A 21,628-nucleotide genomic window follows, 5' to 3' on the forward strand; every position below is an offset into this window, starting at 1 on the left:
AAACATTTTTATACTAAGAGGTCTCGTATGTGGGATACTGACCAACGTCCATGTACACAAAATTAATATTTTCCACTTTTAGAGGGGAAAAAAATCCAAAATTTGGACTGGAGGCCTGTGGAGTCAATTATTTCATCACTCATTTTTTAACCCTTTAGTGGTCACCAGAGATGGGCAGTAACGCGTTACTTGTTTTATATATATATATATATATATATATATATATATATATATATATATATATAAATGTGCTGGAATGTGCAGAAAATAGGTCTAAATGTTAAACATATTTCTTCCAGTCAGAGAATGTTACATATTATTACATTTTTGCTTGATGCATAAAGTTAAAAGATTAAAACTAATAAAACAAGTTTTAAAAAGAGACTTTTCCATTTGATTACATTTTGTATGATGGATTATGCAGAAAAAGTAGAATTGGGCTGAAAGATCTATCACTTTATCACCTATTCAGATTGTAAATCGTGTTTTTAAAAAGTAACTAAGTAATTAATTACTTTTGAAAATAAGTAATCAGTAAAGTAATGGGATTACTTTTTGGGGGAAGTAATCAGTAATTAGTTACTGATTACTTTTTTCAAGTAACTTGACCAACACTGGTGGTCACTACAGTGGACAGCTATTCAAAGGCTGTTTTCTTGTATTTGTGTCGCTGTTGATGGTATACTTGCACATAAACCAGTACATTGGACACTGATGCGTCACTCCATACCCTGCCACCCACTTCAGAGGTGATGTTGTCCACCTAAGTCAGACGTTCCCAAAGTGTGGGGCCCGCCCCCTAGGGGGGGCGCAGAGCCATTGCAGGGGGGGCGCGGCATGAAAAGGGAAAAAAACCCCAAAACAACAACGCTTGGACACTGCTAGCACGGGCGCCCACGCAAACGCAAAGCAGGAAATGAAGCATAGCTGAATATGTTTCCAAACCAACTTCATTCTAAGCCAAAGACTAGAAAATATGGTGAAGCATATCTTCCCTTTGGTTTCACCTGCACAAGTGCCGAGGTAGGTCTCCCTGCAGGGTTGGTTTTCCCTTCGTTGGGAGCAGCGCTGGGCTGTTTAAATCACGGACAAACAGGATCCCACATTCTTGATTTGTATTTCACAAACACTTGTTGTAATGACTAACTACTCCTGACATTTTGGAGATGTTAGCTCTTTATACAGTAAAGTTACAGTGGGATACAAATAACATCAGGCTGATCCTGCCACGATTTGTTCCCCCGGTTCAAATCACGGACAAACAGGATCCTACAGTTGTTTATGTTTTTGAACCCATTTTGCAGAGGGATTTTTTGAAAAATGTATTGATAGCAATGTTGAATATTATTACATAGAAAAAAAAACAACTACATGTAAAATAATTACACCGTGACGCCTCTGCCTTTCTAAATGGAGGGACAGTAACTGCGTGTATATGTAAGCGTGTAAAACCTGCAGATAGTCAGATTAACAGTATTTTGTCTCTATCTGCCATTCTGCAATTCATCTCATGTAAACAATAACGTGGCGCACAGCGTGACGTGAAAAAAGGCACATACCTTTGACGTTGCGTGACGAACTCTGTATTCCTCGTCCACACGTAAACGCAAAAAAGGAGTTTTAAAAAATCTCCGTTCTCGGTGATTCGAAACGCCGTTTATGTGTGGACGAAACAGCTGCGTTTTTAAAAATACCCATGTAGGTGTGGACGTAGAGTAAAAGAGTTAGTAGTTTATTTTCTTACTACCTGTAATTTATTGCAGATTACTTGTATTTGCTTAATTGTTTACTAAATGTTTGAGGTGTAAAATAAACGCAATGGAGCAAAATATGGGTGTGTGTGGTTGGAGGATGTGTTCGTGCGTGCGCGCGCGAGGGGGGGCGCGAACATTTTTCTTGTAAAACAAGGGGGGCCCAGCAAAAAAAGTTTGGGAACCACTGACCTAAGTGTACATGTAAAAACTCTTTGAAAAGTACATGTTTAAAAAAAAGAAGTTCAAAAATCTTTTTTTCATGCCTAAAGATGAATAAAAATACTTAAAAATCCTGATTGAGGTTGTCATAATTCATGTATGAAAGGGTTAAAAAATACTTCATGTTATTAGCATGTAAAGCTGCTGTTAGGTTTAGGCATGAAAAGTTCTTTGTGTGAGCTCGGCTGCAGTCACACAGGTCGGGTGGGTGAGTGGTTGTTGGAGGTTGCTGCATTCGTCCTCGTGCCCACTTTAAGCTTCACCGGGAAATCTACGTCCTAATGTGACACATGACCTGATGTACACCTGAGAAGTCTGCAATTATTGTGACTGGCCTGTTCTGCACCGTCGATTCCCCCTGTGCATTTCCGGCTACTTCTACGTCACAGTTTTGGATTTATCAGTGAGAGAATAACAATTATCGCCACAGTTGAAGGAATAATAATCGCTGCATCAATATAAAGATTCACAAATGTCGGCAAATTACCAGAGGGAGATCGCTGAAATTATCAGAACAGGTGTGAGGGAAAGAAATGGAAAACTTGAGGGACAAATATCTTTGCATTTTATATTTTTATGTCGCCTGGCAGCACATGTACAGCATCCAGTCCTTTCTTGTTATTGTGTGAGTCCGCTGATTTTTAGGGTTAAAAAATATCAGCCACAAAGATTGGTTATCTTACCTGTAGGAGCACCAACTGCAAGTTTGGGACCTTTCATGGTAGGACTGTGGCTCACTGGTTGGAGTGACCCAGTGTCATGCTCAGTGTTGGTCAAGTTACTTGAAAAAGTAATCAGTAACTAATTACTGATTACTTCCCCAAAAAAGTAATCCTGTTACTTTACAGATGACTTATTTTCATAAGTAATTAATTACTTAGTTACTTAGTTACTTTTTAAAAACACGATTTACAACCTGAATAGGTGATAAAGTGATAGATCTTTCAGCCCAATTCTACTTTTTCTGCATAATCATCATACAAAATGTAATCAAATGGAAAAGTCTCTTTTTAAAACTTGTTTTATTAGTTTTAATCTTTTAACTTTATGCATCAAACAAAAATTTAATTATATGCAACATTCTCTGACTGGAAGAAATTAGTTTAACATTTAAACCTATTTTCTGCACATTCCAGCACATAAAATATATATATTTTTTGTGTTTACACTCAGTCTTTCAAATAGATGCAAGTAAAACACAGCAGAAAATAAATAAAGTCAAAGACTAGCGGTCCTTTTGCTCTATTTTCACCTGTAAAGCAGGAGTGGGGTAGGCGGAGGGTTACCCTGGTGCAGGTGTGCAGCGGTCAGTGGAAGAATCCGCGAGTTTCTCTGTGAGTTTCCCATTACGTCGTAGCTACTCGGTGCTTGTTTGGAAGTTTAGGGGTTTTTTTCGCTGTAAAAAGAAGTTTTCTTCCCACGCACAACGGACACTAATGTTTTTGTCACTTTTTATGGAATCAAACTAAAAAGTAAGGTCAGTACTTCCACGCTTTAAACGCTGCACGCTCATACTCTCTCTGCACTCGATATATGATCCATTGTTGATCTGCTCACAGCTGTTGTCACGAACGTCGCACTCGCTTACGTCACTGTCATGAGACATTCTCGCAAAAAAATCACGGTTTTAGTAACGCTGTAACGCAGCGTTCCTACGGGAAAGTAACGGTAATCTAATTACTGTTTTTGCAATAGTAATCCCTTACTTTACTCGTTACTTGAAAAAAGTAATCGGATTACAGTAACGCGTAACACATTACTGTAATCTCGGGTCATGCTGAGCAGCTGCATGTTTCCCATTATCTACTATCTCTCTAGCTAGTTCCTGCATTTGTTGAAGCTCTCACTGAAAACATTATAAATCTCCAAATTTTATAATCATACAGGTAACCAGAACTGAAGGATGCCTAACTTGTTTTGATCCTGAGGTGTGAAGATAAACCTTTATCATTAGATTCTTATCAGCTGCTGATTTGCTTATTGCATTGATTTCACACGTCCTCTGGCTGGCAGTGAATAGTGCAGCCCGGTGATATCTGAGCTTTAAAAAACCCACGCAGATCTGTAAGATATCTCAGCCCAATCCCACAATCCTCTGGGGTTCTGCTCTTAATGTTACCCTCCACTTGCGTTAGGGCGGTTTTCTCTGAAAAGGCAGAAACTAACAAGACAGGCTGTGTAGACCTCTCGGTGCTTTCCATGAGCTTCTCTTGGTTGATGAGGGCTGACGGGGAGAGAAAGGAAGCACTGAGATCTCCCACTACAAAGGAAACCAGATTAGGGGGCCTTAACTTTATTATATGCTCCATAATAACATTTAAAACACTTAACACCGAACAAAGGGATTCATTTTAGACTGCACGCAATAAAAAAACAGACTGTGAGCAGCAGTAAATTAAGGACTTCCACAGAAAATATGGGTGGAAAAAACTTCAAATTGGGACATGGCTTCACTGAGAAGTCAAAGTAATCTCAAACCTATTTGAGGCTCTTAATCTGAATGTGGTTTTAAAGCAACTTAAAATATCAAAAAGAGAAAAGCACCAGTGTATAATTTTAGACCGCTCCAACAACATCTAAAAGCACAATTTCTCACACGGTTTGTTTCTGTGCCCCGGGGCAGCTGCTCAGACTTTCAAACACAAGCAATTTTAAAAACAAGAGGAAGCCTCGGGGAGGGTGTGCTACCACTCCACACAGGACGCTGGTTTAGAAAAAGAAAAGAAGAAAAAAGAGGAGGGCCCGGAAATGATCCCACAGATGCCCAACTCAGTCCGCTGAAAGGCTGATTTGTTCTTTCTTTCTTTAAGCACGAAGACGTCTTCTTTCCTGTCGTTTAACGGGAGGCCACAGCTCTGCCAGCACTTCTGTGATGAACAAGATAAACACTCCAGTTCCCTGGAGCTGTGCTTCCATCAAAAATAGGGAACTTTTCCTCCACTTTGTTTCCACCGCTATCTAAAGACACGTTAAAATTAGAGAGATTAGTCTTGAGAGGGTGACAGTTGTGTTATTACATCGTTTTTTTACAAAACAGCCATCTGAATTGAAGTTGGTATATTATTTGCCGGTGGATGTTTTGCTCTGTATAGATACAAACCACAGTGTGCAGAGTTACGTTCATGCATGCCTGGAGACCACAAACATTATTATTATTATTATTATTATTATTATTATTATTAGTGCACTTCTCTAAAAGACTGTATTAGTAGTGTGGTGTGTGTGTGTCATTTGTTTTTGATGAGGTTTCCTAATAACAGCCAGGAAACTAAAGAGCCGCAGAAACCAAACCAAACATCCCAAACAGCCCAGGATCTTCACTTCGGACAGTAAGGGCATGCAACTACATGAAAATGTCTGGGACAAGTACAGTTTATGTGCAAAACAACTGCAGGTGTCGTCCTCAAAAGTGCCTTCATTTGAGAAAACAATCAAAAGTTAACATTGAAATCACTCCAGTTGCCATGAAGGGTTCTGTAAAATAATAATACAGGTGTGCTTTGAAGGCTTGACCTGCTTTTTGGCCTGCAAAAATTTGGAAAACAGTGGTCAACCAGGTCCAGTTGCTTCACAGCAAGAAAGTTCTGGGCCCAATTCCACCAGCCCTCCAGGATCGTTCTCTCCAAGTCCCCCGGCTTCCTCCCACAGTCCAAAGAGTTGAATGTTAGGTTAGTTAGATTTCTCACTGTAATTAAACTAATAATCAAATCAAAATAATATCAAAAGTTTCCCATGTAGAAGTCTTTTTCCTTTTCGTATCTTTTCTTTTTTGACCCGCCCATCAACCCTGAGCTCCTCACAACTCCAATTTTTGTGCAGTGCAGCAATTATGGCACGCTGATTTGTACAGAAATATTTAACAACGAATAAATAAGTTCCATGTAACCCTCCATTCAAGCAAATGGAGGGTTACATGTGCTAACAGAGTTGAATCTGTACTGATGGGGACCGGGTCTGACTCAGGAACTCTGGACACTGAGCACGGTGTCGTTTTCTTTTAAATAATGAACTGATTTTGCATTTTTCGTGACCTTTATGGCTACGTTCACACTGCAGGTCTTGATGCTCAATTCCGATTTTTTGATCAAATCCAATTTTTTTGTCTGCTCGTTCACACTACAAATAAAATGCGACAGCAAACGCGCTCTAGTGTGAACGCTCAAAGCGGCCCGCATGCGCAAAAGAAGACGTCACACACAACGCGCTCTGTTTAGACCCAGAGCAACAGTATTGTTTGACTGATGGCCCTTAATATAAAGACTTCGGACTTTACGTTTCCCAATTTTTGCTTTAAGTTATTTTGTTATTTACATAATAATGTAAATAACCTAATAATGATCCTTATTGCTGTTTTAGAGGAGCGGTGCTTCAAAGGATAGTTGCAGATTTCTGTCAGAATCTGCAGATTATACAGTACAAATAAAATGTTCACGTTTCTCCAACGTTGTCTTCCCAACAGTTTCACCGGATGGCCAGGAAGCGTTCGGGATGTCTTCTCGGGCGCTGATAATTGCCGTTTGTCTTGTGTCAGTGACGTAAAAGACGGATTTAATGCGACTTGACACAGCAGTCGCTTTCTGAAACATCAGATATGTATCAGATTCAGTACCACATACGAAAGTGACCCAGATCGGATTTGAAAATATCGGATTTGTGCCGTTCACACTGTCACACCATGATCGGATATGGGTCGCAGAGGGTCAAAAAAATCGGATTTGATGCGCTTTCGCCTGCAGTGTGAACGTAGCCTAAGTTTCTTCCTGTGGTGGCAACTTAAAACTTGTTGTAGGAACCAAAGTGATGTGCACTGTCTTCTTGTGGCAAACGCTTGATAAACTCAGTGTTGTCCTTTGTTTGCATTGGTAGACGCTTCGATCGCTTCACCTTAAAGCTGGTAAAAGTGTAACTCAGTACCAGCCAGTGTTTACTTCTACAGCTTTCCATCATCACTCTTTGTGTTGACTCCCCTTCAATAGGAAAACAATCCACTTTAAAACAAGCCACTGCTGCTTTTTTTAAATATTATTTATTCTCTTAGTTTTGCACTTTTTTAATGAGAGACAACACACAAAGCTTTGCTTATAGCAGCAGCAGGAAGGCAGCTGGCTCAGTCAGTCTCAAATAGGACACTAATGAGCATGCTCTATATGCTACAGCACTGCAGATGTGCACAGAACATCTGGGTTCCTCATAAAGGAAGGTGGAACCATATGCATCACGCTCTATAACGACACCATCTGACATTCTCTCTCATAATTAATGCCCCAGTAATTGTTGCATTTTAACAAGTATAATTTTTTGGTGCAAAAAGGACTTGCTGCATGGCATCGGTGATGGTTCACTGTCAGGAGAGGACGTCACTTATCTTGTCCGTGCAGTAAACATCCCCTAGCTGTGAGTTCAGCATCTAACGCGCTGCAGAGATCCACAGCTGAAGTTATCTGCTGCTCTCACAGCACACCGACATCAGAAGCGAGGATAGAAAAGAGCCAGTGAGACCCATTTAATGTTGCACATCAATCGACTTTATCCACCCACGCTGCCCTGTTACCCATCCGAGCAAAGAAACACGATACAGCTCCTTTATCACTCCGCTTGTAATCTTCCCATTTATATATCTGTCCCGTCGCATCCGCCCACCTCCCCTCAGATGTCTGATTGGAGTGCACCGTCCTGGAGTTCAGCAGAGCCTCTGTCGGACTCGGCAGACAGATCTGTACGGGCCACGCTAGCCTGCGTTTGAAAACGAACAGCCGGGCGGCGGCGATCCCTGCAGATTAAAAACGACTTTTCCCTTGTAAAGCACGCTGCAGTAATTTCAGGCCCTGCGCGCTCCGAGTGCAGCCCAAATAAAATGGCTTCAGCATGACGGAGGCTCCTGGGGATTGCTGATAAGGTGGAGCGAGCATTTATCATTATTTATCCATTCAGTGGATCATATTTCACCACATGAATAACACCATTATTTAGCAAGTGCGAAGCGCTGAGAAGCCGAATGGGAATACGATGATAATAACATTACTTATCCCAGAGGTTGTCATGACTCCTGACAGTTACTGTGTATGCAAGCTCGTGTAGAGGCGGTAACGTGATATAAACTTTAATGACGCAGCGGCATCACATTACAAACGCGTTTACTCAATCTTCCCTCACTCGGGGTAAACTCAGCTATCTATTTGCACAGCCTTCAGGATCCCCAGCAGTTAATGGCCACGTTATTAAACCAAACTAGCTTTCAGCTCCGTGTGTCTGGGATTAATCAACTAAATGTGCACTGAGCAACTTGATAGGAAATTAGGAGACAAACTACCTAATTAAAAATATTGTGGAGCTAACCAACAGGATTTAAGGTCAAACATAGCAGTATGTTGTCTCCTGCAGGCTGTACATCCATATTAAAATAATGTATTGTAATATTTTCAGGCAGAAACACCTGGACACATGCTGGGTTTATGTGGTAGTAAACTGGGAATTTGTTCTGTGACAGAAGCCGGCCCCCGAGAGCTCTGCCGCACCCACTGAGGAGACTGACAGCCGGCCTCTTCCCCCGGGATGGAGCAGCTACATCACACCTGAGGGACTGCGGTATTATGTCAACAGCTCCAGTAAAGGTACAGATAGAGCGCTGAATAAAGCACCAGCTTGAGATTAGATACACCAGTTAAATGATGGTTCCTCTGTCTCTCTAAGGCTACGTTCACTCTGCAGGTCTTGATGCTCAATTACGATTTTTTGATCAAATCCGATTTTTTTTGTCTGCTTGTTCACACTACAAATAAAATGTGACAGCAAACGCGCTCTAGTGTGAACGCTCAAAGCGGCCGCATGTGCAAAAGAAGACGTCACACACAACGCGCTCTGTTTAGACCCAGAGCAACAGTATTGTTTGACTGATGGCCCTTAATATAAAGACTTCGGACTTTACGTTTCCCAATTTTGCTTTAAGTTATTTTGTTATTTACATAATAATGTAAATAACCTAATAATGATCCTTATTGCTGTTTTAGAGGAGCGCTGCTTCAAAGGATAGTTGCAGATTTCTGTCAGAATCTGCAGATTATACAGTACAAATAAAATGTTCACGTTTCTCCAACGTTGTCTTCCCAACAGTTTCACCAGATGGCCAGGAAGCGTTCGGGATGTCTTCTCGGGTGCTTCTCTAGCGCTGATAATTGGCGTCTGTCTTGTGTCAGTGACGTAAAAGATGTATTTAATGCGACTTGACCATCAAACAGCAGTCGCTTTCTTAAACATCGGATATGTATCGGATTCAGTACCACATACGAAAGTGACCCAGATCGGATTTGAAAATATCGGATTTGTGCCGTTCACACTGTCACACCATGATCGGATATGGGTCGCATAGGGTCAAAAAAATCTGATTTGATGCGCTTTCGCCTGCAGTGTGAACGTAGCCTAACATGTGGAAAACGGTTGTAAGCACACACTTAATATGTTGGATGTAACCATAGTTGCATCAACCCATTTGCTTCTTATTTTTCAGATAATTCCATAAAAAATGCTTCATAAGAAACCAACAGCGTAAACATGACAGACGCCCAATTCAGTCACACTAGCTTGTCGAGGTAGAGCATCGGGCTTCAGTCACACAGGTTTAGAAACCAGTCCATGACCTATCAAACAGAGGTTGAGAAAAATGTGTTTTCCCAACCAGTTGACAAGTGATTTCTGGAAGTCAATTATAAAAAGTCAAAAACCTCCTTGCAATTACTTTAGTTGCTAGTAGGTAACTAAATGCTTTTATTCAGCACAGCCAACCAGTCACAGAAAACATATTTTTCTCTTGTGACCAGTTGTTGTAAGATGGTTGCCAACTGGTCTCCAGTTAACTGAAGCCTAATTGATCATCTACAGCTTCCTGTGTTGGAGCACATGTAGGTCAAAGCTGCCACACCCCCTTTAAGCCTTAACAAAACCAGCTTGGTAATCAATATAAAGAACTGACCCTCTGTAGAGTCATTATGACTGTGGGGACTGACTGACTTGTGTATCCAGACTAAACTGACCATTAGGAACTCCAGTTTTTGGAATCCAAACATTAGTTACGCATCAATTTTTCAGACTCAGCAGTAGCTGGTTGGTTTTTATTGCAAAGCTTTTTATGGTTAAAGAAGGAATGAGGACACCAAAGCAGGTTTGTGAGCAGGCAAAGAGCAAAATAAAGATGACTCGTTATTGCAGGTGTAACAGGAGTGCAAAAGGTAACTAAAGAACAAGTCTGTGGTTAAGCAGAAGAAACACTGGGGAAAATAACAGGAATTCAGGAACCACAGGAGATAACAGGAAACACAGCAAACAGTATGTCGAGCAGAAACAAGCCGAGAGCACAAACACACACACACACACACTCGGGGAAGGTGAACACAGCTGTAGAGAAAACACAGGTGCAAACAATCAGGGAAATGAGACCGTGGACAAAGGCTACCAAAATAAAACAACATAAAGCAACGTACAGGACGAGCTGCAGAAAGGGGGACCTGAGGGAAACTAAGTATAAAACCCAAAGACTAAACCGAGAGGTCAAAACAAACAGCACCTGTAACCGAGGATAAACTGACAGGAAACACACGAAGGTGAAAAACTAAAGATTAAGCAAACTGAACATAATTAATGATAAACACAACATCAGGACCATTATTATTATTATTATATTTAACAACTGCAAATTAAAATCATATGAGAAACATTTACTTGCATTTCATGATGTTTTTTGGTTTTTATTAAGACATTTATTTCCTTTTGTTTTTGCATTTTTGGCCCCTCATCGTCACAGAGACGTCTACACAAAAGTGCTTTCTGACTGAATTCATTGTCCTGCATATCCATGATGATTTTTCCTTTTTTTGTTAAACACAGTCATATATTTGTGCAAAGGAATTGTTACCCAGGAACAAAACGTTCCATCTGAATCCACTGAAAATCAGCTTAAACAATCAAACTGTACTGTTTATTGCCTTTGGGCATTACAGTAAATCTACACCTCCGACGCGCTGATTCCAGCAGATCTGGTTTAATTTCTATATCTCAGCATTCAGCTCTCGGTGCTTTAACACTGTGAGAGGCCTCATTATCATTCCTCCCCATCATTGTATCTCAGCAGCCTGTTCATGTGGAGAAAGGCCTGCCGATTCGATCCACTTTAATCTGATTATCTTAAACGTGCGGCACTCGATGCCGAGCAGCGAGATCTGTGGATTCAGAAGTGTCTTTTCTCTGCTGTTTGTCTTCTGCTCCCACCGCCGAGGAGTCGTACTAATACAGAAGCTCAAAGGCAGGTGACCTTTCACAAACATCTGCTCCGTTGTGTGTGTGTTTTACACTTCATTTGGAAAGGAATCCAGGGGGATAGGACGGGCTCCCACGGGACAAACTGAGGCTGCTCCCACAGCAACTCTGGCAACGATTGCTCTTTGGCTCAAGCACAAACACACAAACAGACACAGAGCAGAAAAAAAAAAGCTATTTTTACATTCAGCCATGTGCGGCAGCAGTCTCTTTTCATTTGTTAGTTTGCTGTTGTTTCACATCTGAATATGAAGCTTCAAAACAGCTGCCACCAGGATGCCGGCGTACATCGTTGTGTTTATTAGGAAGCTGCTTGTTGTTTTCAGCCGGTGTCATTTACTGTAATAGAGGAGGTGCACGAAGGAGGATCAGCTGAAATCTTTCCATTTAATCCCTTTGGAGCTGCAAATATGAGAGTGGGATTTGGAATGATGAAAAAGACTCACAGGCAGGAGCTGAGGCTTTGTTATTGTGCATGAAAACCTGACTAACAGTATACAGTCAGCTGATGAAGCAATGTGCCTCCTGCCAATGAACACTCATTAACAGTTAAAGATATTTAATGACACGGGAGAATTGTTTTGTGTTTCCAGCTTCTTACAATAAAAGCATTTATGTAAATTAACCTCTTGCCATGTTTATATGGGAGAGAGGGAAATACCAGGTAAGATTAACATGTTAACAGAGAGCTCAGAGTGGCAGGTGCATGTCTTCATGGGCTGATATTAATAAACAGCACGAGGCCAAGGCATCAATTTTGCCATTTTGTTGGAAAGACAAGGCTCAGTTACACCAAAGGTGTTGTTTGATGGCTGAGTTTGGATCGCTGGAATACGGCATTTCTTAAAGTTACAGATTTGAAGGGATGTGTTTTACCCAAACAACATATTCCTAAATCCAGATGTTTTTCAGTGCTTAAATTTAACCAATTAGTTTATAGTGTGTTGACCTCACCAAAATGCTTTTTATTCCTAAACCTAACCGAGCAGTTTTTAAAGCATAAACTTTAGGCTTCAGTCACTCTGGCCTAGAGATTGGTTGGCGACCATCCAGTTGCTCTCACCCATAATTTACACGAAAGATTCCAACCTGTCAGCAAACATTTGCCAACTAATTGTAAACAGAGAATGGTTGCCTTCAAAGTAAAAGCCTTTTGAAACATGTTGGCTGCACCAGTGATGCACGACCTTTGCTTTGAACTTGAATGTTCAAAGAAACACAAAATGTTTTGTAACACAAAAGTTACGATTTGTGTTGTTCAGAGGGAAAGCTGAGTATTCTCCCACCAGTTGGTAAACAGTTGCTGAAGGTTGGTGGCAGTTGTGAAATGGATTGCTAGAAACAGGTCAGCAACCAACTGGAAACCATAGGTGCCTTGGGAAAATGTGTATTCACCAGTTGGTGAGTGGTTGATGGAAGTTGCTGGTACAAGGTAAACGTGTGCTAGCACGGAGAGGCTACTCCTGCAGCCAGGATGTTTCAAAGGCAGAACTTTGCAAACACACCTGCAAGTGTTTGTAGACAAGTTGGCGTCTTCTATGCAAACTACGAGCAACTGCGGCAATCTGCTAGCAACCAAACAATCACAGTGAGGTTTTTGATGCAGCATCCTCTTTGCGGCTGATTTCACCCAGCAAACTCAAACAACCACTCACCAACCGTTTGGGGGATACGATTTCAAGTAGCAACCGGAAGGAGGTTGTTGACCAGTCTCTTGTTCTGTGTAACTGAGAAGGTTTTATTGCCTAAAACTAACCAAGGAGCTTTCAGAACCTAAACCTAACCATCTACTTCTTAGTGCCCAAACCTCACATAGTATTTAAACTTAACCAGCTTAAAACTCCAGCCTATATCACTGCCACCCTTCACCTACATATCGAGAACTTTGCAGGAAGACACAAAATTGCATTTACTAAGACCTTTGATCACACATAATTATTTAATAACCACTGGTGTAAAAAGAAAAACCATTCACTACACTTGTGGAGTTCCCCATAATTTCACACTTGGGCCTCAGTAATTCAGAGCATTGCTCTAACAAATCACCAGCAAAACACGGACAAAACCAAAATATTGCTCTTCAGTGTCTACCTAAATTAGTAGGTCTAATTTAAGTATTAATTAATTAATAAAGTATGCAATGTGATATCCAGTGACTTATAAGTTAAAGTGTCCTCATTGCAGTTCTTGACTTTAAGCTTTTCATGCCTATTTGGACATTTGTGTGTAGCTTTCTTGCCACAACAGTAACATTGCTGCTGAATATCACTCCTAATCCACACTTTAGTGTTTCTCTTAGAAGCTGTTTGATTGCACATAAGGACCGACACTAATTCACCCACAGTTACTGCAGCGTAAAGGACTTCCTGCTCTGCTAAGTGGAATGATTGATGCTAAACTACAGGAAGCCAGTTGAAATTTATCCAGAATGGCATTTTGCACGTAAAAGGATTGCATACATGGATGAGTACAGTCGAATTTTTTTATTGCATTTTTCAGGATATGAAAACTTCTCCTTTATCATCTTGCCCTTATCTACAGTCACTTCTCTAATGTCTGAAAAAAAAACCACTTAAAGTATTAAACAGCTTTTCTGTGCTGAGATGAGGTCTGAAAATCAAAAAGGGAAATAATCAAATCAAATAAACAGGAATCCACATTTTCAAATAAAATTTTAAGATTTAAATTTTACCAAATTATTTCTACACCAACATGTACACACACAAACATACCCTCTGCACATACATTTTTATTGGCCGTTGGGCTGCTTTGGTCACAGACCAGCAGTCTGACTCCGACTGTTTTGCTGCCACGAGAGCAAAAACAAAATCAGTCAGCAACTCAGCCAAGAGAGAAACTTCCCTCTGCATGAATCAAGTTCTGGATGCAGAAAGATCTGAATTCGTTTGCGAAATTCTTTGGAGAAATTCATAACGATGTCGCCCTGTTTCAGTTTTATATTTGTGAAGATGCTGCACGAACATCTAATTTTGTCCTCTGCCGCTGTAGAAAAGAATAAAAAAAATGTTTTGAGAGTTAATTACTTGTAAGCCGTAACTCCACAGCGTCTCTAGTAATCCTGCTAACAAACAGAAAAGCCAATCATATAACCTGCTGCTTGGTGGAGTCTTCATGCACTCCTGCAACAGAAGAAACTGTGGATTAATTCAACTTCTGCTGACAAAGTCACCATGACATTAGAAAAATCTTTTGTGCTAGCGCATCGGCGGATGATGCTTCGTTGGCTGCCTCTTAAATGCAGAATTTAAATTTAATAAAACCCTGCTTTCCTCGTACAACATCCTGATCAGCCTCCATCATCTCTCACGGTATCATATTATTGTAACAGAGCACCTCGCTCTCAGACTGCAGGCTTGTGGTTCATGGAGTTTCTTAAAGTGGGAGGCAGACACCCTGTCTACTTTTATTATGAGGCTACAAACTTTCTTTTTTGGTAAAGCTGATAGTTAGGATTGGATCATGTGACGCTGAACTATATCCCTCAGTCATGCTGCAGGACTTCTTTTCACTTTCTACTCTCTCCCACAGTTTGTGTTGTCCTTGGCTTTCTGTGCTGCTCTTTTCTCTCTTCCCTTCTTCTTCCAGTTGCTCTCAGTAGATGGCTTCCCGTCTCTGAGTCTGTTGGAGGTCTCCTCCTGTTAAAAAGGAGTTTTTCCTTCCCACTGTCTCACAATGCATCTTCTGACTGTCTAGATTTTGAAACCAACAAATGAAGGCGTCCTCGACTTTCTGTGCTGCTCTTTTCTCTCTTCCCTTCTTCTTCCAGCTGCTCTCAGTAGATGGCTTCCCCTCTCTGAGCCTGTTGGAGGTCTCCTCCTGTTAAAAAGGAGTTTTTCCTTCCCACTGTCTCACAATGCATCTTCTGACTGTCTAGATTTTGAAACCAACAAATGAAGGCGTCCTCGACTTTCTGTGCTGCTCTTTTCTCTCTTCCCTTCTTCTTCCAGCTGGTCTCAGTAGATGGCTTCCCCTCTCTGAGCCTGTTGGAAGTCTCCTCCTGTTAAAAAGGAGTTTTTCCTTCCCACTGTCTCACAAGGCATCTTCTGACTGTCTAGATTTTGAAACCAACAAATTAAGGTGTCCTCGACTTTCTGTGCTCTGTTGTGCTTCATATTTATACACCTGAAGTCTCTATAAAGCTGTTTCCATCCTTAATCTTGAACAAGTGCGAAACCATGACTGAGAAGCTGCCCTGCACATTCACGTTAAAGCAAGTTCTGTTTCTGTCTTTGTTTTGACTTCGTTCCACGCTGTCCTCCTTCCTGTTGTTTATATCGTTCCAGAAACAACATGGCGACGTCCGTCCTCGTCAGCTGAAGCCCCACAGAGACCGCTGGCACGACAGAACTCCTCGCCATATGGTAAAACTTGGCCTTCATCATCCTAGTCATCCGTTTTTAGACAGCATTGCAAAAGGCACAATCACACGGAAAACAAAATAAGAGCACCTAGAGCAGAAAACAGGCGCTGAAGGAATGAGAAAGGAGGTTTGTGTGGTTAGGAATGACCAAGAGAGACAAAAACAAGCTGATGAGTGTCATCTCGGTGCGTAAACTCCTTCCATCACCGGGGTTATTTGCATTTGGAGCTACAGGTTATAACTTAATTTTTCAACATTTATCCAGTCAGACATATTAAGCCTTTTGGCAATCATTCATCATCAGTGTTAATCTGCTTATTATGCTAAGACCATGTTCCTTCAGCTAAATGTGACACAATACTAATCATTTTTCCAGAGACTCTGTAACGTTTTTCCAAAAGGCTCTGAAGGAACCTTTGACAAATCTCTCGTAATACATTTCTCTGCTACATTATCGTGAAGCTCATCCAACACTACGAGAGGAAATCCTGCACTTTCTTAATGAGTGGCTTATTATGTTCCATCGCTGCCAGCACCCTCGCTAACGACATCTTTGCACATAGCAGATGGTTTGCTTCTTTGTGCTGGCATGTGGCCCAAACACACTTAGAGGAAGAACAACCGGGGAGGCAGTCAGCTGCAGGGGAGTTTGTCAGCGTTTAACCAGGCAAGCGCGATCCCTCCTCGGAGAGAAAGACGTTTGGTGAAGGCCCGGTTCATATCTGAGCCGCACAAATGTTGACTTTGACCTCTGGACAGGAAACCGGGGATCTGAGCAGCTGGTCGGAGCAGGCAGGGAGAAATAACGGCATGGCATCCAACGGGAAGAAGGACAACGGATACATAAACATGCACCTTCTGAGGCTGTCTCCTTAGTTAATAAAGAGACTGTGCTGATCAGCTAGAATCAGAGATGTTTCCTGGTAAGCAGGTGTGCAGATGCTTTTTCTCCCACAGCTGCACGAGGCAGTCACTGAAAACCATCACTGCTTTTCCACCAGAGAAGCTCTGCTCCAACAGGCGGGGTGCACCCAGAGAAACTAGAGTGACTCCAGTTTACCTCTGAGCCAGACTTCGTATTGAAAAAACTGTATTTTTTAGTATAAGTTGCACACCTGTGGATATTTTGAAGACATAGAGTACAGGCTTACCTCTTTTTCACTGATGCAGTGCCAGCGCTGAGACAGGTCAGCCTTCATGTCATCCCTCCGTTTTCACAGCTAGCGATGTGGTCCCAGTGTCCCAGATATACTCTCTGTTTAGCGTCAGCTTTCACAGTTCCATGTTTGTTATTTGTCTTTTCTTTCTTTACAGGTTTGTTTTCTTATGTGTTGTTTTTGGTTTTACTTCAGATTTTATTCTTTTTGCTCAGTGTTGGGGAGTAACGGAATACATGTACCGCCGTTACGTATTTAAAATACAAAATATGAGTAACTGTATTCCGTTACAGTTACCGTTTAAAAAGGTGGTATTTAGAATACAGTTACTTTGTTGAAATAAATGGATTACACGGCGGTACTTCCCTGTTTCATATTGTTGCGGGTCAGGACTGTTTGGGTTTTGTTTGACAGCTACGTTCTGTTGTTCCAGGTGGCAGCGTTACGGTTGCCATGGTTACAGGGTGACGCTCTCTCTCTGCGTGTTTCCTGGGTGAGAGAGCGGCTGTTGTTGTTGTGCTAAGCTAATAGGCAGAATGCTACAGGTATAGCTCTAAAGAATGTAGCATCATGGGCAGTGTAGTCCGTGCTGCAGGGAGAATGGACTGCCATACCCGTTATGTGTCTGTGAGCGAGGGAGGGAGAAAAAGGAAAAGTACGAGCTGTCATCGAGCAAAAACGGGAGCTGGAAGCATGTAAATATAATAATAACCACTGCAGCCAAGAAGAGAGCCTGACGAGCCCAGTTGTAAGTAAGCTATTAAGACTCGACTGTACACCATGTTCGTGTTTTCCTCCAAAAACAATAAGTTCCGTTGGAGCAGCCGTTCAACGCCTCTCTCTGTCTCTCGCTAGCAAACTTGACCCAGACAACAAAGTAAAGCTAGTTTTCGGCTACGAGCCCGACACAGAACCCACCGTATTAGCCAGAGGTCCCTTTACTACGGTTCTGAGCCGCGGACCTTCAGTAACAGTAATAAATCACAGCAATAGTACATTCATGTAGTTGTAAACAGCATGATAATATATTAAGTAATCCAAAGTATTCAGAATACGTTACTCTCATTGAGTAACGTAACGGAATACGTTACAGAATACATTTTGGGACATGTATTCTGTAATCTGTAATGGAATACATTTTAAAAGTAACCTTCCCAACACTGTTTTTGCTTCCACCTGGGTCTGCTCTGTAACCAACCTTCTGTTGTTGGATGTATACATGTTCTCGTTTTTCCCTTTGTCCTCGTCACTTTGTAAAGTTGTGTGTTCACTCTCCACGTGTTCCTTGGGCTTTTCCTGCTTTTGTTTTGAGTCCTTGCTTTATTGAGTTTCTAGGTTTGTTGTAACAGCTAACACAGATTGTGTTTTCTTTTGTTTGCTTTTTATTTACGTCTCTGTCCTCTAATCATCATGGGAAGCAATTTCATGCTGCAAAGAATTTGGAAATTGCTGATTTTCTTGCAGCAGTCCTTTCCGTAGCTGCTGATGTTCCTGCTTCCAACTTTGGTGGCAAGAATTTTGCGTGACTTTTTATGAAAGAGCTACATGGAAACAGAAATTGGTACTGGGGCCGTATCTGTGGAAAAATATGTCTGATAACTCATTCTTGCTTCAGGTCCTGATGTTTTATGGTTCTCAGTTGGAACCCTTTCATGTTCTGAACTCCTTATTTTGCTTTAGATCAAATGAGAAAATAGTCTAAGAGCACATGTTTGTGGACTGTCATCTCTGCAAGGTAGTTGGCCGATGTGTGGTTACCTAAATGTTTCCTGCTCACATATTCTGTTTCTCTTCACTGTGACTTTAAAAAATCTGATTTTCTGATTTTCATTTTTTTTCTTTCTGCTTTTAAGATTAGGCTTAAAACTTTACTATTTTTTTTTAATAAAGCATATAGTTAGGGCTGGATCAGGGGACTCTGAATCCTCCCTTAGATACACTCCAATAGGTCTAGGCTGCTGGGGATTCCCATGATGCATTGAGTGTTTTTCATTTGCCTTTTTCTCTCACCTCTCTGCATTCAATTATTGCTTATTTTTAATCTCTGGCTCTCTTCATGCTGTTCTTGTGAGGTCAGTCAGTGAGAAATAGTCAACATAAACGAATTTTCTTGACATTGAAAGTCAAGAAAATTAGTTTATTAATGAGCTTAAGTAACTAGTCGATCTGTTGTATGTTCAGAAAGAGCCAGGCTAGCTGTTCCACATTTCCTGTCTCTGTTTAAATCCTCAAGAGTCCCATTTTCACCCTGAAGCTGTCGTCTTAACAGAAGGCCTCACAGGGTCCTTTCTGCTCTCTTTTGTGTCCAAACCACATGGATCAGAAACCTGCCAATACTCAGTTTTATGGTCACTGACAAAGGTCACCGAGGGTTGTGGATTCTTTAGAGCCCTTCTGAGTAAAGTGACGTTCATCCCTATCTCTGGAGAGGCCTCAGTGTCCTGGAGGGGCCCTGATCCGATCAGCGTCCCCGGCTGTGACGCGTGGCCTCGGGGGTCACGCTCTGCCGGGCTCACGCGTTTACCTTGAGCTGGAGATGGGCCGGTTTGATATACAACGAGCCGACAGCTCATGAATCACAAAGAAATGAGGAACCATCATGGGCCAGGATGAAACCAGGGACACGCTACAGAGCTGTGAACCCCGAGGGCCCAAATTATGAATATCTCAATATGCTTTTCTATGTGAGTCTGAGGACAGAACCACACTGTACCAATGTGAAATTAGAACACTGTAGTAGTAAAAAATACTCAGTGTCCTCCAAAGGGTCTAACAGCTAAACACTGATTACTGAATTATTCAATGAATTGCTGAATCAGCAGCTGGTTAACATGATATTTTGGGTTGTTTCTAGAGTTGATGTCTTATTTTAGCTGGATGTGGCCTGTAAAGAAAATGTTTCAAGGATGTGTGCCTTTATTATAGAAGATTACTTTTTAATTAAAAAACTTAGCTGTAGTTTTTCTAGTGTCACTACTTATAAAAGGTATTTGTGGCTAAACATCAGTTAGCCAGTTTTTACTATTTCTCTCATGTATAAACCAACAAGGGTAAAATTAGTAGATAAACATTGTAAAATATGTAGATTCATATTTTATGAATTCTACACTTCTACAGATTTAGCGGCTGAACGGTAGAAGCCCCGCCCATTTACATTATGATGCTTTTCCCTGCCTTTGTGTTTAATTTGAGATATCATCTATGGTTTTATTGTGACTGGCTAAAAATGTTTGGATGGATGGCGACCAAATCCAACTAAATTAAATCAAATGATGCCATAAACAAGATTGCTTTGTTTTACTTATTCCACAAGGGGGCACTATGGTGAAAAGAGAATCCCTAACTGATGCATCTTTCCCCGGTGTTCTCTGTCCTCCGGATCACAATCCGGTCGTTAAGCGATGACGTGACGAATCCTACTTCCGGGCCTAAAGTAGTCTGCGTTTAATATGGCTTTTGTGTTGTTAACATGTTTAACGTTTTGTATTTTCTTCTATTTAATCTCAAAAAGCTCCTAAAACAGTCAGTGATCACTGTTGACCTCCCTCGACTTTTATTACCGCTAATCATTTATTTAAGCTCAGTTTTTAAAACCTTACGATGTAACTACAGCCCAGCCCATGCAGCAGTATATGAATGACTAACCTCGTATTGTGGATGGATTATCTCAGTTGTTCTCCTGGCTGAAGTTTGGTCCTTTTACAGCACCCTGCCATGCGATTACATTTGTTCATGACCACCGAGAACACTCACGTTAACTTTTATCGAGTGGAAAAAAGTTAGCTTGTTTATATTATGCTAACATAGCTGTGTTGCTAGCAGTCACGTAGCACATCATTATATACCAGCTAGCCAAACTTCAGTAACCCTACAAACGTCACTGCTGTTTAGTTTTCTGTCTTCATTTATGTTGGAAGTAATAACAGAGCTGTACGTTTTAATTTGTTTCCAAAACCCCGCAGTCAGGACATGCTATATTGTATTTAGATAGAAGCTAGCGAGCTAACTTCCTGCTAACTTCTAACTCCGTTAAATGTCATAAATTCCGTTTTCATGGATGCCTGGATGTTAAACTCAATTGTTACACCTGGTAGAGCAGAACGCTGATCATTTTATTAAAGATGAAAGACTTTAGACAGTTTTTCAACTCTCAGTAATGCCATAGTGATCGTTTGATATATGGACCTGCAGCGGAGTTTAGGCCCAGACACGGCTAGTGACGTCAGACTTAACGACCGGATATAATTCCCTGCTAATGTTAAAGGATTGAAACACAGCTGCAGCTTAATTTGTCTGACACAATAAGGTGATGTTAACACCTTGTCACACCCGTGCGTGGGGCTGGATGGCGTCAATGCCGTTAGCTCGTTAACACGTTGATGCCGTCTAGCCTCACGCCCGGGGGCGAATACGCAGTTAACTCGTTAACGGAGATTTACCGCGTTAACATCATTTTAACGAGATAGTTCTTTCTTGTTCTGAAATTCTGCATATCAGGATGTAACTCGTTCACTTACCATCTGCTCGTTTTTGTAAACTCAGTGCTGAAAAATACTTTAAATTCTAACGTGAGTAATTATCTGCTTTTCTTCAGCCAATGGATGCCACAGCAGCACAAAGAAAGGTCAGCCTGCAGAGGTCGCTAATGTTTCTCTGAGGAAGCCTGCAATGCACAAGCAGGTAAGCCGAAAGAGGCGCACAATGATGTTGAGTCTGAAGTAACAGCAGATGATGATGATGATGATGATGATGATTACCTTTATAGTGTGATCACATTTTAATCAAAGCAAGTCTCCTCTCCACTTTCCACT

General features: G+C 41.3%; 2 protein-coding genes across 3 annotated transcripts in view; one reads left to right on the forward strand and one right to left on the reverse strand.

Moving 5' to 3' along the window:
* Nucleotides 1-21,628, reverse strand: part of rcvrna (recoverin a) — a 98,926-nt gene that overhangs the window by 33,552 nt on the left and 43,746 nt on the right. The gene's annotated exons all lie outside the window — the stretch shown is intronic.
* Nucleotides 1-21,628, forward strand: part of gas7a (growth arrest-specific 7a) — a 60,008-nt gene that overhangs the window by 501 nt on the left and 37,879 nt on the right. The window contains exons 2-4 of one of the 2 annotated variants that reach the window (XM_085158190.1): nt 8,461-8,584; nt 15,584-15,661; nt 21,412-21,497. In XM_085158190.1, coding sequence (XP_085014316.1) covers nt 8,461-8,584; nt 15,584-15,661; nt 21,412-21,497 — 288 coding nt within the window. Of the gene's footprint in view, nt 1-8,460; nt 8,585-15,583; nt 15,662-16,558; nt 16,584-21,411; nt 21,498-21,628 lie in introns of those variants that run through there. The other variant, XM_085158191.1, reaches the window with a different exon arrangement.

This window comes from Neolamprologus multifasciatus, chromosome 4 (genome assembly GCF_963576455.1).
Source record: "Neolamprologus multifasciatus chromosome 4, fNeoMul1.2, whole genome shotgun sequence".
NCBI classification, from domain to species: Eukaryota; Metazoa; Chordata; class Actinopteri; order Cichliformes; family Cichlidae; genus Neolamprologus; species Neolamprologus multifasciatus.